At 54.4% G+C, this 17,747-nt stretch overlaps 9 protein-coding genes across 9 annotated transcripts; 3 read left to right on the top strand and 6 right to left on the bottom strand.

The window, feature by feature from the left end:
- Window positions 1-1,340: 1,340 nt before the first annotated feature.
- Window positions 1,341-2,416, bottom strand: A1O7_06255 (D-3-phosphoglycerate dehydrogenase; the record flags this gene model as incomplete). The annotated part of the gene is made up of 2 exons (XM_007760258.1): window positions 1,341-2,307; window positions 2,373-2,416. The coding sequence occupies 2 exons, from the start codon at window positions 2,414-2,416 to the stop codon at window positions 1,341-1,343; spliced, it is 1,011 nt and encodes a 336-aa protein (XP_007758448.1).
- Window positions 2,417-3,222: 806 nt separating this feature from the next.
- A1O7_06254 (NADH dehydrogenase) lies at window positions 3,223-3,880 on the top strand (the record flags this gene model as incomplete). The annotated part of the gene is made up of 3 exons (XM_007760257.1): window positions 3,223-3,264; window positions 3,321-3,802; window positions 3,856-3,880. The coding sequence occupies 3 exons, from the start codon at window positions 3,223-3,225 to the stop codon at window positions 3,878-3,880; spliced, it is 549 nt and encodes a 182-aa protein (XP_007758447.1).
- An 86-nt stretch (window positions 3,881-3,966) lies between these two features.
- Window positions 3,967-5,304, bottom strand: A1O7_06253 (ethanolamine-phosphate cytidylyltransferase; the record flags this gene model as incomplete). The annotated part of the gene is made up of 2 exons (XM_007760256.1): window positions 3,967-5,147; window positions 5,193-5,304. 2 exons carry the CDS (start codon window positions 5,302-5,304, stop codon window positions 3,967-3,969), a joined length of 1,293 nt encoding a protein of 430 aa, XP_007758446.1.
- A 738-nt stretch (window positions 5,305-6,042) lies between these two features.
- A1O7_06252 (uncharacterized protein) lies at window positions 6,043-7,263 on the top strand (the record flags this gene model as incomplete). Its single annotated transcript, XM_007760255.1, has 1 exon — window positions 6,043-7,263. The coding sequence occupies one exon, from the start codon at window positions 6,043-6,045 to the stop codon at window positions 7,261-7,263; it is 1,221 nt and encodes a 406-aa protein (XP_007758445.1).
- Window positions 7,264-8,396: 1,133 nt separating this feature from the next.
- Window positions 8,397-9,344, top strand: A1O7_06251 (uncharacterized protein; the record flags this gene model as incomplete). Its single annotated transcript, XM_007760254.1, has 2 exons — window positions 8,397-8,916; window positions 8,971-9,344. The coding sequence occupies 2 exons, from the start codon at window positions 8,397-8,399 to the stop codon at window positions 9,342-9,344; spliced, it is 894 nt and encodes a 297-aa protein (XP_007758444.1).
- A 1,442-nt stretch (window positions 9,345-10,786) lies between these two features.
- Window positions 10,787-12,950, bottom strand: A1O7_06250 (uncharacterized protein; the record flags this gene model as incomplete). Its single annotated transcript, XM_007760253.1, has 5 exons — window positions 10,787-11,423; window positions 11,497-12,326; window positions 12,392-12,735; window positions 12,799-12,808; window positions 12,900-12,950. 5 exons carry the CDS (start codon window positions 12,948-12,950, stop codon window positions 10,787-10,789), a joined length of 1,872 nt encoding a protein of 623 aa, XP_007758443.1.
- A 946-nt stretch (window positions 12,951-13,896) lies between these two features.
- Window positions 13,897-15,174, bottom strand: A1O7_06249 (uncharacterized protein; the record flags this gene model as incomplete). The annotated part of the gene is made up of 3 exons (XM_007760252.1): window positions 13,897-14,277; window positions 14,334-14,834; window positions 14,893-15,174. The coding sequence occupies 3 exons, from the start codon at window positions 15,172-15,174 to the stop codon at window positions 13,897-13,899; spliced, it is 1,164 nt and encodes a 387-aa protein (XP_007758442.1).
- A 536-nt stretch (window positions 15,175-15,710) lies between these two features.
- Window positions 15,711-16,314, bottom strand: A1O7_06248 (uncharacterized protein). Its single transcript, XM_007760251.1, has one exon. It carries the CDS (start codon window positions 16,189-16,191, stop codon window positions 15,880-15,882), a length of 312 nt encoding a protein of 103 aa, XP_007758441.1. The 5' UTR covers window positions 16,192-16,314; the 3' UTR covers window positions 15,711-15,879.
- A 332-nt stretch (window positions 16,315-16,646) lies between these two features.
- Window positions 16,647-16,922, bottom strand: A1O7_06247 (uncharacterized protein; the record flags this gene model as incomplete). Its single annotated transcript, XM_007760250.1, has 1 exon — window positions 16,647-16,922. The coding sequence occupies one exon, from the start codon at window positions 16,920-16,922 to the stop codon at window positions 16,647-16,649; it is 276 nt and encodes a 91-aa protein (XP_007758440.1).
- Between the last annotated feature and the right edge of the window lie 825 nt (window positions 16,923-17,747).

Here is a 17,747-nt window from a genome sequence, read left to right as displayed (position 1 = left end):
CTCAACAAGTACCTACATAGTACATACCTCGGTAGTATCCACCGTGTGCCCTTGCTTATCAGGATGCAGTTGAAGCTACTAGGTACGTACCGCAAAGGCTCGTTAGTGATACAAGGTCTGGACGATTTCACCCTGAGGTCTAGACCCTCGCCCACGCCCTCGATCTCGACTGCCTTTATATGCTCCGTATTCACAACCCACAGGGTTGCGGCGATCGCAGCAATCACCGGCGAAGGAAATGTTGTGAAGTACGGAGCAGCTCTAAATCACACACAGTACGGAGTACTGTCACTCCATACTCCGTACTCGTACTGATCGACATCCCTGATCTTCATTTTCACTCCAACGCCACAAGCCTCGCTCGCTCGCTCGCATCGCCAGGGTTCAAGTTTATTTTGACTTTTTGACCATCCGACGCGACGATCCTGCGCGAATCTCGCCTCGCTCCGCCTCGCTCTTAGCACGCCGCACGATGGGGGAGCCTCCTGCATGTTCGCTCGGTTCGCTTACAGTAGAGACGTCCAACAAAGCACCTGGGTGACTTCGCCGTCGCCTTGAGGCACGATAAACTTCCAGAGCTGTCACCGCGCACCCCAGGAGCTGCTGCGCCGCATGATGGGAGAACGGTAGCAGACGCTGGTTCTGCTGCTGGATCAGCCTGCGTTCCGAGCGGAGTCCCAAGATCAGATCAAGCGACACGGTGCGGCGAATAACCGCTACAGTATTTGCTGGCCCGTGCCGCACCAGCTGAAGGGAGGTTAAAGGGGACGCGCTCTATGTACGTGACACGTGCAGATATCACTACTACATACCTAGGTACCTAGGTGATCTATAATGTTTCGGGGGACGGGTCAGTACATGGTTAATTCGTTGGCGGCCTGTCATCTTTTCCCTCTCGGGCCCGCGGTCCAGGCTCTAGTCTGTAGCAGTACTGTAGTGCGTGCGAAGGAGCGCTAGATTGACCGAAAAGGAAGCATAAGGGAATATCCAATACTCCCGTGCCGTGAATAGTTCTGGGTCTTATGGTCAGGCCTGTCCATGAGCGGGATATCCCCTTAATGAAATGAGAGTTGCTGCTGTAGTTGAGTCAAGGTTGTGTATGTACATTATGTACCTACTCTGTACCTAGGATCGGAATCGTTCGCTACACACACTCCACGTCCTCGGCATCACTGGCTGGTTAGCTCGAAATAGACAGACAAACTGCTCTGTGTGGAAATCTGCTTTAGAGTGCTGATCCCAGTGGGCACTGTGCTTCGCGCCCGGCTTTATCTCGTCTATGTACACCCACATGTACATTTCCATGTCTAATTCGAGATAAACAGTCCAAACGAACGCACTCACTGCATGTCCCTCTGCTCGAAAATCGGACTCTTCAACTTTCCAGTCTCCAGGGCTAACCTCACATTCTCAATCGCCCATTCCTCCATCTTCTTGATGGTCTCGATCGTCCATGTGCCCATGTGAGGCAGCAAGATGACCTTTTCATTGCCAACGAGACCAGGGTGGATCTTCGGTTCTTCCTCGTAGACATCGAGACCCGCACCGGCGATGATACCGTTGTCTAGCGCGTCGACCAACGCGGCTTCGTCGATGACCGCTCCGCGGGCCGTATTGACGATGATGGCGCTAGGTTTCATCAATTTCAGTTGCTCCGTGGAGATGATGTGGCGCGTCTTCGGGTTGAGTGGCAGATTCAGACTCAGCACATCGCTTTGTCGCAGTAGTTCTTCGAACGAGACGTACGATGCGCCATCGGCCTGGGAAGAGTCGAGTTCACGACGATTGTGGTAGATGACCGTCATGCCAAATGCTTCGGCCTTTTTCTTCATGTTCCGTCCGATCCCGCCCATGCCGAGGATGCCGAGCACTTTGCCCTGAGGATCGTGGCCGAGCGCCGGGGATGGATTGCCGCGCCAGTCGCCCTTGCGCAATGTCAACATGCCGGGGTTATAGTTGCGTAGCGCGCCCAGCATGAGGAAGATGGCCGTGTCGGCGGTGGCGTCGTCCACTGCTGTCGGCACGTTTGACACGAGCAGTGGTGGATCTCGGGCCGAGCAAGCATCGGCGTCGATCTGGTCGTACCCGGCGCCGCAGTGGGCGAGGAATTTCCAGGACTTCGGCAGTGCATTTACCATTTCCTCGTCGAATAAGCCCGTGATGCTGGCGGACTGGAAGGTGCGATAAGCGGCGACCACACCGTCATGCTTGCCAGATTGACATTCCTCGATGAAGTCGGCTCGATTGGTGGCGCTTGGTGTGACTAGGTCGCCTAGAGAGCTCAGCGATTTCCATGCCTCTTGAGCACTGTAGTGAGATCACCAGTTAGGGCCTGAAAGGTGCGATATTCACAGAATGATTGGTGCACTTACTGGTCGACCTCGCCGAGGAGGAGAATCTTGGGCTTGGTTGACATTTTAGTCGTCGGGAGTGCTCTGGACGCCCTGTGCTTCGTTCTACCTTACAGTTTTGATATCAGGTTGAATGCCACAAGGGATGTTGGACCCTCCCTTTCTTTGCTCAACGATACTAGCTTCAATCCTGGGCAATGTTAAGCAGCGACGAGTGTTCGGGATGTATCTTGAAGGGAAGAACAAAAAGGGCACGGCTGTTTCTTTTTTTTGTAAGGAACATGACACTGCCAGTGGGAATGAGAGCATTGTAGTCGGTTCCATAGACTAACGTCCTACCGGTGACCTCCGTTTGATTCGTCATTTGCAGTTAACGCATCATTGCGGAATGAGATGCCGCGCACTTCTCAGCGGGGAGGGCGTTAGTTATCAGCCACCAGCGGCTACTTGGACAGTGATAGATTGGTGTGAGCCGGAGGAAGAATGTAACGCGTAGTCATGGAACCATCGCAGGTTGAATAGGTCAAACATTGAATGAGATGTGTCGGATGAGAGAGCAGGGCAGAAGTGAGCAAGGATCATGAAGCTGGTCGGCCTCACCGGTATTTTTGATCACGTGTCAGCAGCCACAACTGCATTTGAGGAATATTTACTGTACCGTTGCCAAGAAGTACGGCAAACCAGATAATCGCATAGCGATTGGAGCTCAACCTTCGTACGAGTTAGACATCAGTTCAGACTCAACTGCTGTTCGCGATCAAGTTGAAGCGATTGTCCCGCTTTGTCCTGCCGCCTTCTTATCCTCCTCACTACTGGCCTCCATATCCAAATCAAGTACAGGAATAGCACGATCCCTGTGAGCCTGGCCAGCATGGCCGCCCAACCTATCAAGGACGTCGTCAATTTGGCCAAGGTATGTGTCTCGTCACCAGCTGGGTCAACAGACAAGTCGCTTACGGTCTGCTTTAGAAATATACGCAAGAGAGCGCCGGCATCTGGCGGACTATCCACAAATACTTCGCCGTCGACCCTAACCGCAGCAGTGGCATCCCTGTCAAACACTTTCGCAATCCTTCCCCGGCTGCTCAAGATCCTAAGGCCTACGATGACGCCGTGACAACACCTGCGGCAGACATCGCAGATAATCCATATTGGAAGAGGGACGTACGACGAGCATACCCCAAACTTAGCATAGTAACGCAGGGAGAAGTAGTGGGGCTGTTGACGTTGGGCAGTGCGGCAAATCCGAGTCCGAAGCTGTTGGCTGGCGAGGAGGGCAGTAAGCAATTGGTCGCTGTGAAACAGGAAGGCGAGAGAGGGCTCGCCGCGTATTTCGAGCATGAGAAGGCGGCGGCAGTGCTCGGTGAGAATGGACTGCCTCCTATGCCGGTCGCTGTGGGGCACGCGAAAGGCGTAAAGTACCAGCAGGCACCGACGAGTTATGGAGACGGGTATGTTCATCTGTGTGTCGAGAGTTGTCATTCTATGCTGACCGTGCTGGCAGTTATCCGTGCCGAAGCTTTCTCTAGAAGTCCATCGCATCCTCAGGCAGGGTCATTGTATATAGTCTCAATTAACCCTTGCACAGTCGGAAGCCGAAGATGAAGAGCCCGCATCATTGCATGGCCGCGCGACGGTCTGCTTCGACGGCCGCTTGTTGTTGCTCGAGGATTTCTCTCTGGCGGACAGCTTCTTCACCCACCGCTTTTTCGCCTTTCCTTCTCTGGCGCTCCTCGAACGCTTGTCTGCCCTTCATAATCCGCCCCACGATCTCCGCGGCATTCACGTGCGAGTAAGGATGGTCTTCAATCTGCCGCAGAATGTCCATCTCCTTGGCATCCGTGTAAGGATCGAACGTGGAAGGCATGAATGTTGTAGGACCATGGTAGACAGCGGCAACCGTGCCCACGGGCATTGCTTGTAGATATGCTTTCGAGGGCAAAAACGGCGCACCGAACACGACGGCGTGGACATACCGGCATTGCAAGACGCACAGTCCTCGCTCGAAGATGTTCATGATAGGGTAGTTGAGGCCTTTCCAGTGGTTGATCACGGCATCATCGTGGACACCAGCAACCACAAAAGCTTCGTTGTTCTCCGCTTGATTGACTCGTTTCAGAAACTCAATGTGCCCGGAGGAGAAGAGATCGAAGCCACCGTCGACGTAAACGATCTTCTGACCTGGTCTGGGACCTTTTCCAGCCACAATCTTTTCGAACCGACCACAGCTGGGAGATTCTCGCTCTCCTATCTTGCTTGGTTTTTGCTCAACCCACGACCATACTTCTGCGCCCGGTTGCAAAGCTGTCTCATCCGTAGCATAGTCCTTGATTCTCTCGAGCATTTCAGCACCCTCTGCCGCCTTTTGCGGGTCAGGGCCGGCGTCAGTGTTGCCCTGGAGGGCATCCATTAGAGACTTGATGAAGTGTGTCTTTGTACACAGTAGCATGCGCCCCACCAAATCGGTAGTGGATATGCCTGGTGTTCGCTTGAAGACGAGGAAGCGACCAGCCGCCTTGACGAAGCGATAGCAGTCTTCCCCACCAGCATCAGAGGTAATGTCGTCGCCGTGGGCGACATACCAACAGCCGTAATGGGAGATCCAGGGCAAGGACGTCACATAAGGCGCGTGTGGGATGACTTTGGTGGTCCACCGGCACGCTTCACATGCTGCAGACCGTTCATCCAAGGTCATGACGGTTGGCCCTTTGTTCTCCAAAATCTCCTCATCCGAGTGAAGGCCAATGTAGAGCTCTTTACCTAGCTGGCGGGCTTGTCGCAAAGCACCGGCGTGACCTGAATCGGTCAGACATGCTTACCTTTCCTTTGGTGAAGGCCTACCGTGATGAGCAAAGTCGAAGCAACCATCGACCCAGATACGATCTTTATGAATTTCATCATCTTCTTGAGGGTCAACTGGCCAGTGGCCCGGCTTTGGCACGTCGCTGTCCATGCCACTATCGGTGACCTCGATGAAAATCTCAATAGTGGTGGAAATCAGGCGCCTTCTGTGCACTAAAGGGATATCCGCCTCTACTGTGTACGAGAAGGAATGAAATGATGGGGATTGCCCTTACCCACCCCTGGCCAGATGGCGTAATGTGAGTGGCACGAGGCATTGGAAGGGGGGGGTGAATCCCCACAATTCAACCTCACTCGCCGTTGGCGAACCCCTGTTTGTTTCGTGACTATCTACCACACCATCTGCAGGTACCCTTTGCTGTCCGCGCCCTTTTCGACCCAAGGCGCAGACTTCGCTGGAGCACACTATTGACTTGGACTGCGCTTTGATTCGGCCATCACGATCCAAGCGGTCAAGTGGTACGGGAGAAACGGTTAGAGTGGGATCATGACTGAGCCTAGCACTCAGGTTCAGTCGCAGTCTCTGCCTCCCGCATCTCGCGATGGTTCCATTAGTTCCACCAACTCAGGAGGAGCAGCAGCAGGAGGTGGAGGAGCCGCAGGCTTTCTCTCCAAAATTGCCAGATCGCCCTCACGCAGGCACAAACCTCTGGGATCCAACGGCTCACTCGACGGTGCCAGTTCAACACCCCCTCGCCCTCGCCCCCGACCCGCCTACACACGAACTGCCACTGCTCCTCCCGCACCAATCTCTTTGCATGCCATAAAATCCGATCTCTCCGCGCGAACCACCAGTGATGTGAGCAGCCTCGCGACTGGCACCAACAAGATGCTGTCTCCCCCTTCCGCAACCATTGGTCCGGTCTACAACACCTCGGCCACCTATCGCGCACCCCTCCACAAGATCAACAGCAATGTCAGCACTGGCGACGATGGCTCAGGCACTCACACGACCCAGAAAAAGGAGAAGGAGACACGAGAGCCGGATGTCGCTTCGGCGCTGGCCCTCAATGGGATGCTCCCAACCAGCCAAGCTGCCCTCGCTGCCATCCCGAGCCAGCCGAGTACTTCAGCACTCTACGTGCACATACAAGAGATGACGCACAAAAGAGTCGCGACGCTGGACTATCTACGCAGAGCGCATGAAGGCCGATCGTTCTGGTTCAACACGGTTCAGTTCACTGAGGCGGATATTGCCAAACTACCATCATACACGCCCAACCGAATGTCGCGACGAGCTGTCAACTATATGTTATTGGGAATGTCTCTGCCGATGGTTTTGGATTTCCATCCGCCTCAGTCCCAAAGTCAGACCAGCGCGACAAGCAGCGCAGCAGTTGCGCAAGACTATTTGAAGAATCTGAATACACTGTTGACCGAGTTTGAATCTTTCCAACAACTCCATCCGCCTGATGGTAGTTCGGCGAGTTCATTAAGTCGAGCACGAATACCTCAGATGTTTAAAAGAGCAGCTACGACTTCACGGCCGCGAAAATCGAGTGGTCCAGTCACAGATATCGGCCTTCCTATGCTGCCGGCCACATCCCCACCCTCAACGCTGCCGGAGCTGGGTCACCATGCTTCACAGCCATCGATAGACACGACAGCCAGCATGGCTACCTTTGCGTCGGCGGCAACTACACTTGTCAATCCTTCGCCTTTGACTCCCATGTCGACGATCAATTTCCCTAGCGCAACATCATTTCCTCCGCCGGCGCCATTCGACGCTCCAAACTCGACGCTGTTACCGAACGAAGGACCATATACTCACCTGCAAACTCCGCCTCTTCCATTCACACCCGACTTCTTTACCGTCTTTGCTACGTTATGTGACGTCCTCATCGACACCTATCAGCGGCTACTGCAAATCTTGACGGGGCCGCCCGCGTGCACACCGGCCGTCAACGACCTGTTCTCCAAAGTTGACGCGCGGATCCGCAAAGTCATGGTTTCGGCAGTTATACGTGAGTTCGAGCAGACGTCCCGGGAAACGGCCAAGAGGGAGATGATGGGCTTGCAGAAGGTCGTCCTGGGTGGACTGATTGCATGAAAAATACAATCCGGTGTGAAGCCGTGGAGGGACCGGCTTCCCTCTAGAAACGCGAAATATGTACGAGCATCTCATTGGATAGTAAGATTGAGCGCGGCGTTTGGAAAGCTATATTCGACGGGCTGGATGAGAATCTGAGACGATTGGTTGGAATCGAAAGCAGCCGTACTGTGTATAGCTTGTAAGATACGAGATGTCGAGGAACCAGGCGAGGTTGCGAGAGCGAATGAAACGAGTTGCTGAAATTCGCAGCAATGTACGAACCAATATCTGGACTGTTCAATGACTTGTCTTTTGGTCTTCACGTTCAAGCTATCGTCAGCAGAGCCAGATACAACCTCAACTTGCTCCTTCGAGGGGCAATAAACCCTGAACAGTGATAGACCCAAAAGAGCATGCAAGATGCCTGGCATGACAATCTTATCCCTGCCTTAAGAAGATTGCATTGACGAATTTTTGTCCTCTAGGCTTTCATCGGCCTGAGCGACAGGGCCCCCCGGACGCCTTTCAATCTGCGGGGAGACGCCTATGAGCACGGCCGCCCACCCGCGCGACCCCTGCACCATCAATTAGACCCTGCTACAAGGTACAGGCCCTGTGCGACACTCCGTACAGCGTCCGGAGTAATTGTCGCAGCTCGATGCGCAGGTCCAAGAACGTCAGGATCTTGAAGAAATGTTATTGACAGACACCCAACAGACTTTGCCTTCGACTCCTGACGCTGGAGATCTCGTCTCCTGCGCTGCGCGTAACTTCAGTGGCTGCACTCTCTCCGAGGCGGATGTACCTGGCTAAGCCATTTCTCGGCTAGTTATCCCCCGCCATCGTTGACCTCATTTCCCTATCAATTCTCCGAACGGATCATCGACTCGTCTCACGCTCTCCTCTCTTTCCACTTTCAGACTCAGACTCTTTCTACGTTTGCCTTTCTCACCTTCCTTTCCGTCCTGCTTGGATAATGCGCACACTGGTTACTTGCATTCCTGCCCGGCCTTTATCATTCTAGACAGCATTGACAATACATAAGGAGTGTACTCCGTATAGCGACTCTATTTACCGGCCTGTCACCTCATTCTAGTATCTGGTGCGATTGCATCCCACGGGCCCGCCAATTCCACCTCAAGAACTACAAGATGGCGGGTATGCGGCGCGGCCAGGCGCTGTTTCTCGCGCTCGGCATTATTCTCATCTACTTCCTATTCTTCTCCGGGTCTGGGTCGAGCACGGATTTCCGGAAGACCACCGAGGCATCATTATCGCGCCGTCGCGGCGTGCTCAGAGGCGCTCTTTCCGACAAGGAGTTGACCGTGGAGACAAACCGCGAGCTGCAGAAGATTCTAGACAGGCAGAACGAGTTGCGGGGCCAGAACCGGGATCAGGAGATATTTGACGCGTCGCCCGTGCAAGGCGCTCATCCGTACACCTCGACCATCAGCTTCGACGATGAAGTCCCTATCGGCGGCAGGAAGACGATGCCAAAGGACAAGCCCAGGTACCCTGTCGACACTGCCAAAGCGACAGGCGTAACAGCCCCTGTCGCAGACGGCCAAGGTGAAGAGGTCGCATACAACGGAAACAAAGTGGAGAAGGCCAGAGACGAGGGAGAAGACCTCGCAAGGGAAGAGTTGCAGAGCATTCTCAAGAAGAGTCCGAGTACGTCAACTTCCGCGCCATGAGACACACAGTCACTGACATTATGGCGAACAGTTATCATTTTCTCCAAATCCTACTGCCCTTACTCAAAACGCGCCAAGGCACTACTCCTACAAACTTACAGCATCACGCCCGCACCGTATGTGGTTGAGCTAGACCTGATGACGGAACGAGTTCCACGGCCTCACGATACTGACGACGATGATGACGACGCTCCAGCACCAACTCTGGGCAAAAAGTTGCAAGATCTCTTGGCCGCATTAACGGGTCGACGAACAGTTCCGAATATCATGATCAATGCACAAAGTCTCGGTGGAAGCGACGACCTTGCAAGATTGGATGCAGAAGGCACCTTGGAAGAGCACATCAAGAAGATGGGAGGGAAAAGGATCGTTAGTATTGAGAAGAACCACAAAGACGAAGATTGATATTCGTATCGTCTGTCGTTGAGTTGCGTGAGTGTCGTCCAATTTGGGCCATTGCAACACCTTTTATTTTTTCAAGCAACCAGTCTCCCTGTCCAGCCAGCGCACCAGAGAAGCCAAGGCCGCGATCCCATATCATCTCTAGAGACAAGGTCGTTTCGGCCGCCCTAGTCCCTGTGTTCGCTGCCACTGGAGTCAATCGAGGGTCGTCTGGACGCACGCGGCACACTGGCATCGAAACGCCTGCAATGGCCGGCATACCGGAGACAGGAGAAGTTGGGCACTCGAATATGGGCTGTTGGCCGTTCTCTGCTATCAGCCCTCAGCTTTCGATGATCGGAGATCAGTCACGAAAGTGTCGACCTTGCAGAAGCCGAAGTCAAGGAGCTCAGATACCATCAGGGTCGCGGTAGAGCATCCTGTGCTGGTGTTCTGGACATTGCCGATGCCTCTCGGATGAGCAGTCACAATCCGCGTGACATTTGTCTAGCGTGTCCCTGAAGTTACGCAAGACCATATGGAGATACCTCTCGTGGATGCGATCCGGCAGTCGCTCCCGAACACTGTCCTCCTCCAGCTTCTGGCGTGTCTCTTGGTCCTGCTCAATGTCGATTGTGGGGGCCATGCGGTTAATAGGAGGAAGAGGAGGAGCGATGGCGTGATGGTGGGGACGGGGCTGGTGCGAGGAGGAACGGGACAATCTGCAGGGTGGAACCCAGTGGTCATGAGAGGGCTAGCCAGCTGTGGAAAGTGCTCCTTCCAGTCATCCATCTGGAAGTCAGTTTGTCATTGAGCAGTCATGATTGTCCATGTGGCTGGACCATCACAGCGAATGACGCGGGCAGTTTTACGATGTTGGGACCTTTATGCTTTGACCACAGGGATTATTGTTGGCGATGGATTGAGAGGATGGCCAGAAGAACGATACGAGACGTCCAGACGTGTTGTCAGACTTTGACACAGCAAGTAGTCAGATAAGGTGGCACAGCATGGCTTTCTCGAGTCGCATCTCCCTTTGCTCGAGCAAGAGATCGATGTTGCGATATTGCCGCCTCACAATCTTCCAAACAGTCCCTTGCATTGTAGAGTCTTCTTGGAATGAGCTATATTTGGCCTCTTACGTGCAGGGCTGACCCATTTTAATACCCCCCTTTTTGTCTCGGTAAGAGCAGACCGCCATACCGTTGGAGGAGGAAGGCCCAAAGGCTCGACTTGCGATCCAGACGCCATGATTCACAGGGCAGTTGCAGGCAATCAGACCCAAAGAGATCGCATGACCCAAAAGGATCATCCCCGAAGCGTCCACGTTGCTCGTGCGCAGGCACGCATATCCAGGTCGGGACTCTACTCAAGGACAAGGATGATCTCGAGTTTGACCGTGTAAAGTTTATTCACAACATGCCTCTTTCTCTTTCTCTACCCGTCTTTTCGCGCTTGCCGCCAATCTACAATCTAGCCAGAGGTTGCGAATGATCCTCGCCACCGAGCCCCAGTTCCTTGATGATGATATCGGCGGCCTTTTCACCCACCACGAATGCCGTGTTGCCTGTGTTCGCGCCTACATTCTCCGGCGGGATGCTGAGGTCGGCAAGCTTGAGCCCCTTCACACCGTATACATTCAACGAGCCGTCCACCACGCCTTTCTTCTCACGTGGCGCCATCTTGCACGTCCCCAGCGAGTGCCAGGTGGTGGACAAGATCTCGCGGATCCTGTGGTCGATCGCCTTGTCGTCCTCGGCCGAGTACTCGATGCGGGAGCTGTCGTCGGTGACCACGGGCCCGTCGGCCTTTTCGATGACCGCGGCCTTGGACCCCTCGGGGAAGCGCGGGTGCTGGGACGCCAGCTCGCCGCGGAAGATGGGCATGCGGCGCCACATCTCGCGCGACACTTTGTACGCCCAGATGTGTTTCTTGACGTCGACGTCGCCGGGGTCCGTGAGCCAGCCCGTGTCGAAGTCCACGGGGTCGGACATGGCCGGGCCGGTCACGTGGATGCTGCCGCGCGAGTAAGGGTAGGCGGTCCAGTTGGCCATGGAGACGTATTCGGCGTCGTCGGGCAGGACGGAGTGGTCGCCGTAGTAGCTGTTGCGGAAGGTCATTGTCAGTATGGACTGCCGAAAGTGATGGCAAAGCGGGTCGCAAGCGTCTTTCTTACCAGCAATACAGCGCAAGGATCATCAGAGGTCTGTCAGGCCGGTCCTTAAAGTCTCGGTCCCATGCCTCTTTGAACTCTGGGCCCAGGGCTTCAACCTCTGCCTCGGTCGGCCGGAACTTACCTTGGGCGTCCATTGCGTTGGTGCCCAGGAGCTCGTCGGTGGATTTGATGCACTCGTCAATGTCGAAGCGTCCATCTTGGTATCCGTTGATGGTTTCACGAGGCGTCAAGTTGGTTCGATAAGCCCACAGTGACAGGTGGTGGTCCTGGTAGTCGCTCCCCACGCCGGGCAGATCTTCGAGGACGGGAATCCCGGCCTTTTCTAGCACTTTCGCGTCGCCTAGCCCAGACCGCTCGAGGATGCCGGGTGTGGCATTCGCTCCTGCCGAGACGACGACCAATTTACGGGCCTTCACGGTGCGCCGAGCCGTGTACGCTGTGGACAGAAACTCCGGGTTAGGGAGGTACTTGGGATTGGTCTGGTACTCGACCCCGACGGCTCGCTTGTTGTCGTCGAATAGGACCTTGACGACTTGCTTCTCAACCAATACATGTAGATTCGGGTAGTCCCCGCCGTGAAGTTTGGGATGCAGGTACCGATGCGCAGCATCTTGACGTCGTCCGTTCGGCCCGACGTAGCGATAGTAGCGCTCGATGGCATTGTTGGCGTCGAGGTTTTGCAGGTCTTTGGCCTCGGGGTATCCGAGCTTCGCCGCGGCATCGACAAAGGCGTCCTCCGCGCGGCTGCATACGTAGGTGCCCTTGGAGACGTTGACCGGACCATCGTAGCCGTGGCGGTCCTTGTCACCCTTGCCATGGTACGTCTCCATCTGTGGGAGCAAATTAGTCATGAGAATTTCGACAGGTTTTGAGCAAAGCCAGCTGGGGGGCGTACCTTCTTCAGGAAGGGGAGCATTTCATCGGCACTCCATCCCGGTGTGTTCCAGGAGTCGAAGTCGGACCGTTGAGCGCGGGTGTAGACCATCCAGTTCATGGCCGACCCTCCGCCGAGCGTGCCTCCGGAGGGAACAATGGGAGTCCGATCAAGTAGCTGGGGAGACTTCTTGGTCGGCCAGAAGAGCGTGATCTTGCTGCTGGGAAAAAGATTCCGCGGGTACAGCGCCGGGTGCACAACTTCAGGCATGCCATAGTTGTTGGGCCCTTGCTCGATCACGAGAATGGATAGGTTGCGATCCGCTTCGGCCAGCCGTGAGGCTACCACGCATCCAGCAAGACCGCCTGTGTCACAACGGCTTCGTCAGAAGGGAAATGTTACGGTCCTGACATGGACATGGACATTACCTCCAGCAACCTGGACTTTTGTCAGCAGCTGAAACTGTCCATGTGGGAGTGTCCTGACACTACTTTCGCAGGTACAGGCACGGCCACGCCGATATACTTACAATCACATCCACCTCTTGGAGGTCCCCCGGGAGCTTCGTGTACAGCGGCATGATGGATGCCGTCCACGTCCTCACCGCTGCTGTTGACAAGTCACACGAATCGACTGGAGCTCTGGATAGGTCGAGACCCCCTAACTGCAAGATATAAATATAAGCTCCATGACGGAGATGTTGGAGTCGAACCCCCTCATTCTCGTTCTTATGGAAGTTTGCCTATTCAGGTCGGGCTGTGCTGGATGCCGGACATGGACGACGGTGACGACACAAGATGAGCATGATTTCGATGCGCAAAACACGGTCTCAACCCCGCATTCCACCGAACACGGGAGGAGGTAAGCGCACGTCTTGGATAGAGAATGAATAGCAAAATGAGAAACCGTCCAGGATGTGCGGCCGGCTATAGCGACACGTGATTAGCTTGTACTCCGCGTTCTAGCCACATTGAGACTAGCCTGCATCTCGTTACCAGAGGCAAGGATCTGATCGACAGGATAACGGAGACGCTATCGAAGCCCCACGGAGCTCTGTGGCTTCTACCCCGAGGATCTTCTCGTATCCCCCTCACGTTCTCGCCCGCAATGGGCTTTGTAGGCCGAGCATCGGTGTGGTCGGTTGCGATACGGCAGGCGCACTCGGAAGCGACGCCAGGCGACTTTCCGAGGAAGGTTGCCCATGGGACTCACTGGGTGAATCAGTGCAAGCGGTCCCGAGACGAGCCACTCACGGCCACTGTGTACACACTATTGTGGGATACGAAGCCTCACGTGGCGTGCCCTGATTGGATCCCAAGCTGCGCAAGTCAAAGGCAGATTGTTTGCCCTCTAGGAATGCGGCTCCAACACCGTTGCGGCCGACGTCACTCGAATCCAAATATGGAGGTACCAAGTCTTGCGGCCCAGCCCCAACCCGGGGGTATCAATGGTCAAGCATAACGGAGGAGAGATCGCGGCAGCCGAAGGACGCCGTCTCTGTACAGTCTGGCGCGATGCAATGACCTCTAGCCGTCAACGACGTCTTCAAACTGGTCGTCGTCGTCGTCATCGTCATCCAGATCCATCCCCGACTTGATGTCGGCATCCGTGTCCTCCGCCTTGGGCGCGATCTCCGCGCCGGTAGGATTCAGGAGCATTTGATCACCCTGCTTGTATTCGTCTTTCAGTTCCCATTTGCCGTTGAAGTCGCCCTGCTTCCACATAAAGGCGATCTCCTCGAGCGTCTCGCGCAAGTAAGCTTCCGGCTGGTTGACTTTGGCTTTGAGATCGCGTAGGCCCCAGATCCGATGTTGGCGGAACAAAGTCATGAGCTTGTCGATAAGCACGCCCTTGTCCACACGAGCGGCGCGGTTCTCTTTTGCCGCGCGTTTCCTTGCTTGGTTTGCCTGTTTCGCTGGGTGTCAGTTCGTGCCCTGTCTACGAGGAGACAGAGCCCACGTACCTTGGCCGCCGCTTGTGCTTCCGCCCGACTCTTATATATGTTTCTGCTCTTCTTCTCGGGATCGTCGTCACCAGTCCTGAAAAGGGCTTCTTCTTGGACGCGGGCTTTTAGCATCGTGGCTGCTCGCTTGCTCTCTAGCATGAAGTACTCGTCATTCTTGACCGGCACAGCTTCAAATTCGCGGGCGATGGTGCCTGTTATGGCTGTCTGCTTGGGTATGGGTCGTCGAGAGTAGGGTACAAATCGGCCTTTGTTTTCCTTCTTCTTCTGTTCACGTCTGTGCCGTTCGTAGAGATTAGATCGCCCCTGTCCCGGATTGCCCTCCTCATCAACTTCGTCCCACGTAAATGACTTGGGCTTGTAGCCCGCTAGGTCTTTTTCTGAAAAGACAAATGCTTGACCCGGCCGGCGGGATCGTTGTTTTTCTGGTGGAGCAGCAAAGAGGTTGTATTCTCTGGGTTCGTTCTCGAGTGCGGGGTTCGGGTACAACAGCATACTAACCTGTTGACGGCGTTGTTAACGAAGGGCAGCTTGCTACGACATGGAACGACGAACATACCCTCGTCGGATTCGACTCTGAGCCTTCTACTCGGATCTTGCCGATCTCAATCTCATCGTCGTCTTGTATCTGCGACAGCTTCTGCCATAACGTGCGCGGGATGTGACTGAGCCATAACTGCTGATGTGCCTGCGAGAAGTCCAGATCTCCTGCATCTTCATCCATGTCCTCATCCTCGTCCAGAAATGGCGATGGGGTATCTGAAGGTTCTACTTTGATATTCTCATCGGGGACTGACTCTAGCTTGAGTTTGGGAACTCCGGTGCCCTGGAGTGTCGCCATATTGGCGGCGAAATAAGCAGTGAAGGATAGAAGGAAAGGGAATGGCTATGCCGCAGCTCATCTATATGTCCTTCGGTGCTTTGTCGCCGCAAACAAGAGTCGAGGAACAGGCGCGGGGAGTCGTGTCATTGGTGGCCATATCTGGCCAATCAAACGCGGCCATTTTCAGCCTCAGCCTCTCCACTTTATGGGCCCACTTGCCTGTTACCACTTTATTATGTACCTTCACGCTTGAGACTCGCTCTACACGGTATTATTCAAAGCTCACCATGTGAAGAAGAGATTGGCACGAACAAAGGGCGAGAATCCATTTCTGTTCCTTGCTGGCCTGACATTACGCTTCATAACAAAAACTACCAAGGCCAGAAGTGGGATCCCCTTCCTTAGGCAAGTCAAAGCTCGTTCGCGCGAGGAAACCTGGATCTCTCAGTGTTGGAAAATAGCACTACGAACTTGCCATATCAGACTGTTGAGATCAGCTTGCCTTATGGCTGTCGTCGACCGTCAGTGATCTCCGCAGGACTGCGAACAAAGCCTTACGCCTCTCTGATCTTTGCCTGCCTAATCTGTTCTTCTCGAATCGCTTCAACGTCCATGATGCTATTTTTCCGGCCTCGGTAAGTACTTTCTGGGAGAGCATTGAGCGTGTCTTCCTCCTTGTCCGAGTTCCTGAAGCAGATCCAGAATAAGACAATGCCCACAAAACTAATACAAGCGACTGACGTATAGAGCTACGTGAACAGCGCCTGTGCAATAGCACTCGAGAAGGCGTTTGTGAACTAATACAAGCTCGTCACAAAGGAGCGCATGTTTTTGGGCGCTTTCGTGAAAGCGTACTCGAGCGATGTGATGAATGCAAATATCCCTGAAAAAGGCAATGAGCACGTACGCTGGTGTCTGGCTCCACAAGCTCATGTCCGGAGGCCCAAGTTCGGCGATGCATTCCCCATTGGTAGCTTCGTTGCCGCAGGGGGCGTTGACGTAAATGTAGTGCTGAATGACGGCTGCTACCACCATCGAGAGACAGCCAAATCCGAAACCCCATGTGATCTTCCTGATCGGGGTGAGCTTGATGCCTTTGCGGGCTAATGCAGGGTAGATGAACTTGTCACAAATCGGGATGAAAATCAGCAAGGCGAATGTTCAATCCCCCCAGGGATCGAGCTGATGAGGATGACAATGTGACCGAAGGTGGCGACGACGGTAGCTACATTGATCGTCTTATAGCGGCCCAAGTATGTGTCAGCCAGGTAACCCCCAAGCATTGGCATCACCTATGACCAGAAAGAGTTGAAAAGGATGAGCCCGGTGGAAGCCTGAGAGCCATAACCCAGAACACCAGCCTGGCCATCCGTCCCAGCAGATCTTGTCTTGGATCTTGGAGGCAATGGCTAGTTGATATAGTTGGCAACTGTGCCATATCAGTATTGAATTACAGCGCACGTCGACAACCTACAAACAACCATGGTTCCCTAGTAGGCAAATCTCTCGCAAAGCTCGACGAAGGCGATAGTATAGAGCAACCACGGCACATGGCCGTGAGTCCGTCTCAATGTCTTGAGCTCTGCGCTCGTTGGGTACTGCTCTCCACTTCGGTCCACGAGGACTTTGTTGAGGGCCTCTTTATCATTGACTAGGGCCTCGGCTTTGTCGTGCTGTTGTTTGTTGTCAACCGCGCCTTTCTCCAATGAAGGAAACTTGACAGTGGCAGCTTCCGCGGACTCGATATTGGCGGCACCAGAGGACATGGTGCTGATGTTCGAGCAATGGAGGTAAAAGGCGAGGTGGAATGCTGGAAAGATAGCTGATGGTAGGAACCCGGCATTAGTACCACAGTCAAATCGCCAATGCCGGCAAGGCCGGTCACGCAAGCAGCAAGAACCGACCACTTTGTTGGTCTCATGATTGCATGCTCGAAACTGACGACTTCCACAAGAGGCAGGCGCCTAAAGGTGAAATCAGCACAGCATTGTCCACTCGGAAGCTCCATCACGCCAAGCTCTTCGCGACAAGTAGAGAGCTTTACGTGAGGCGGATATCAGTGGAAGGCTCCTCTTCCTTCTGCAACAGCTTGGCGATCCCCCGCCCCCAGTGCAAGCCAAGATAAGCCCGCAGGTGATGTGCCAGCTTGGCAGGAGAATGGCAGGCTCTGATTTGGTTCCGCGCATACCTAAGCTCGTGACGTTACTTCAAGAATGTGGGCAAGACACTAGAAGCAATCAGGTCCGTGCTACGGCCTACCTTGGTTCCCAATGAACCCTTTCGCTGTGTTAGGACCGCTCTTGATCAGCGGTAGTAGCACATACATGTGCACGCAAATAACTTCGAAGCTCCTGGTGCGTCGATGTTCATCGGCGCTTATCGGCGGACCAACAAGAGAGATACATAGCGTGGCAGTCTGGGTTCGGTAAGACTACGAGTCATGCGGCAGGCGTTGCCGTGCTGAGGGAGTGGGTTGAGGAGAACGATGTCGAGTGTTGGTGATAGTAGGAACTGTGCAATTCCAGACATCAATGTATCATGTCACGTACGAGAATACGTGGACCTTCTGGACCGCCCGGGTCGTGTTTTTG

Source organism: Cladophialophora yegresii, assembly GCF_000585515.1.
Source record: "Cladophialophora yegresii CBS 114405 chromosome Unknown aczIN-supercont1.4, whole genome shotgun sequence".
Lineage (NCBI taxonomy): Eukaryota > Fungi > Ascomycota > Eurotiomycetes > Chaetothyriales > Herpotrichiellaceae > Cladophialophora > Cladophialophora yegresii.
This window is presented reverse-complemented; position numbering and strand designations above follow the sequence as displayed.

Coding starts and splice junctions, on each gene's coding strand:
- A1O7_06248 (XM_007760251.1), bottom strand. CDS start 16,191: ATGGTGGTAGCAGCCGTCATTCAGCACTACATTTACGTCAACGCCCCC.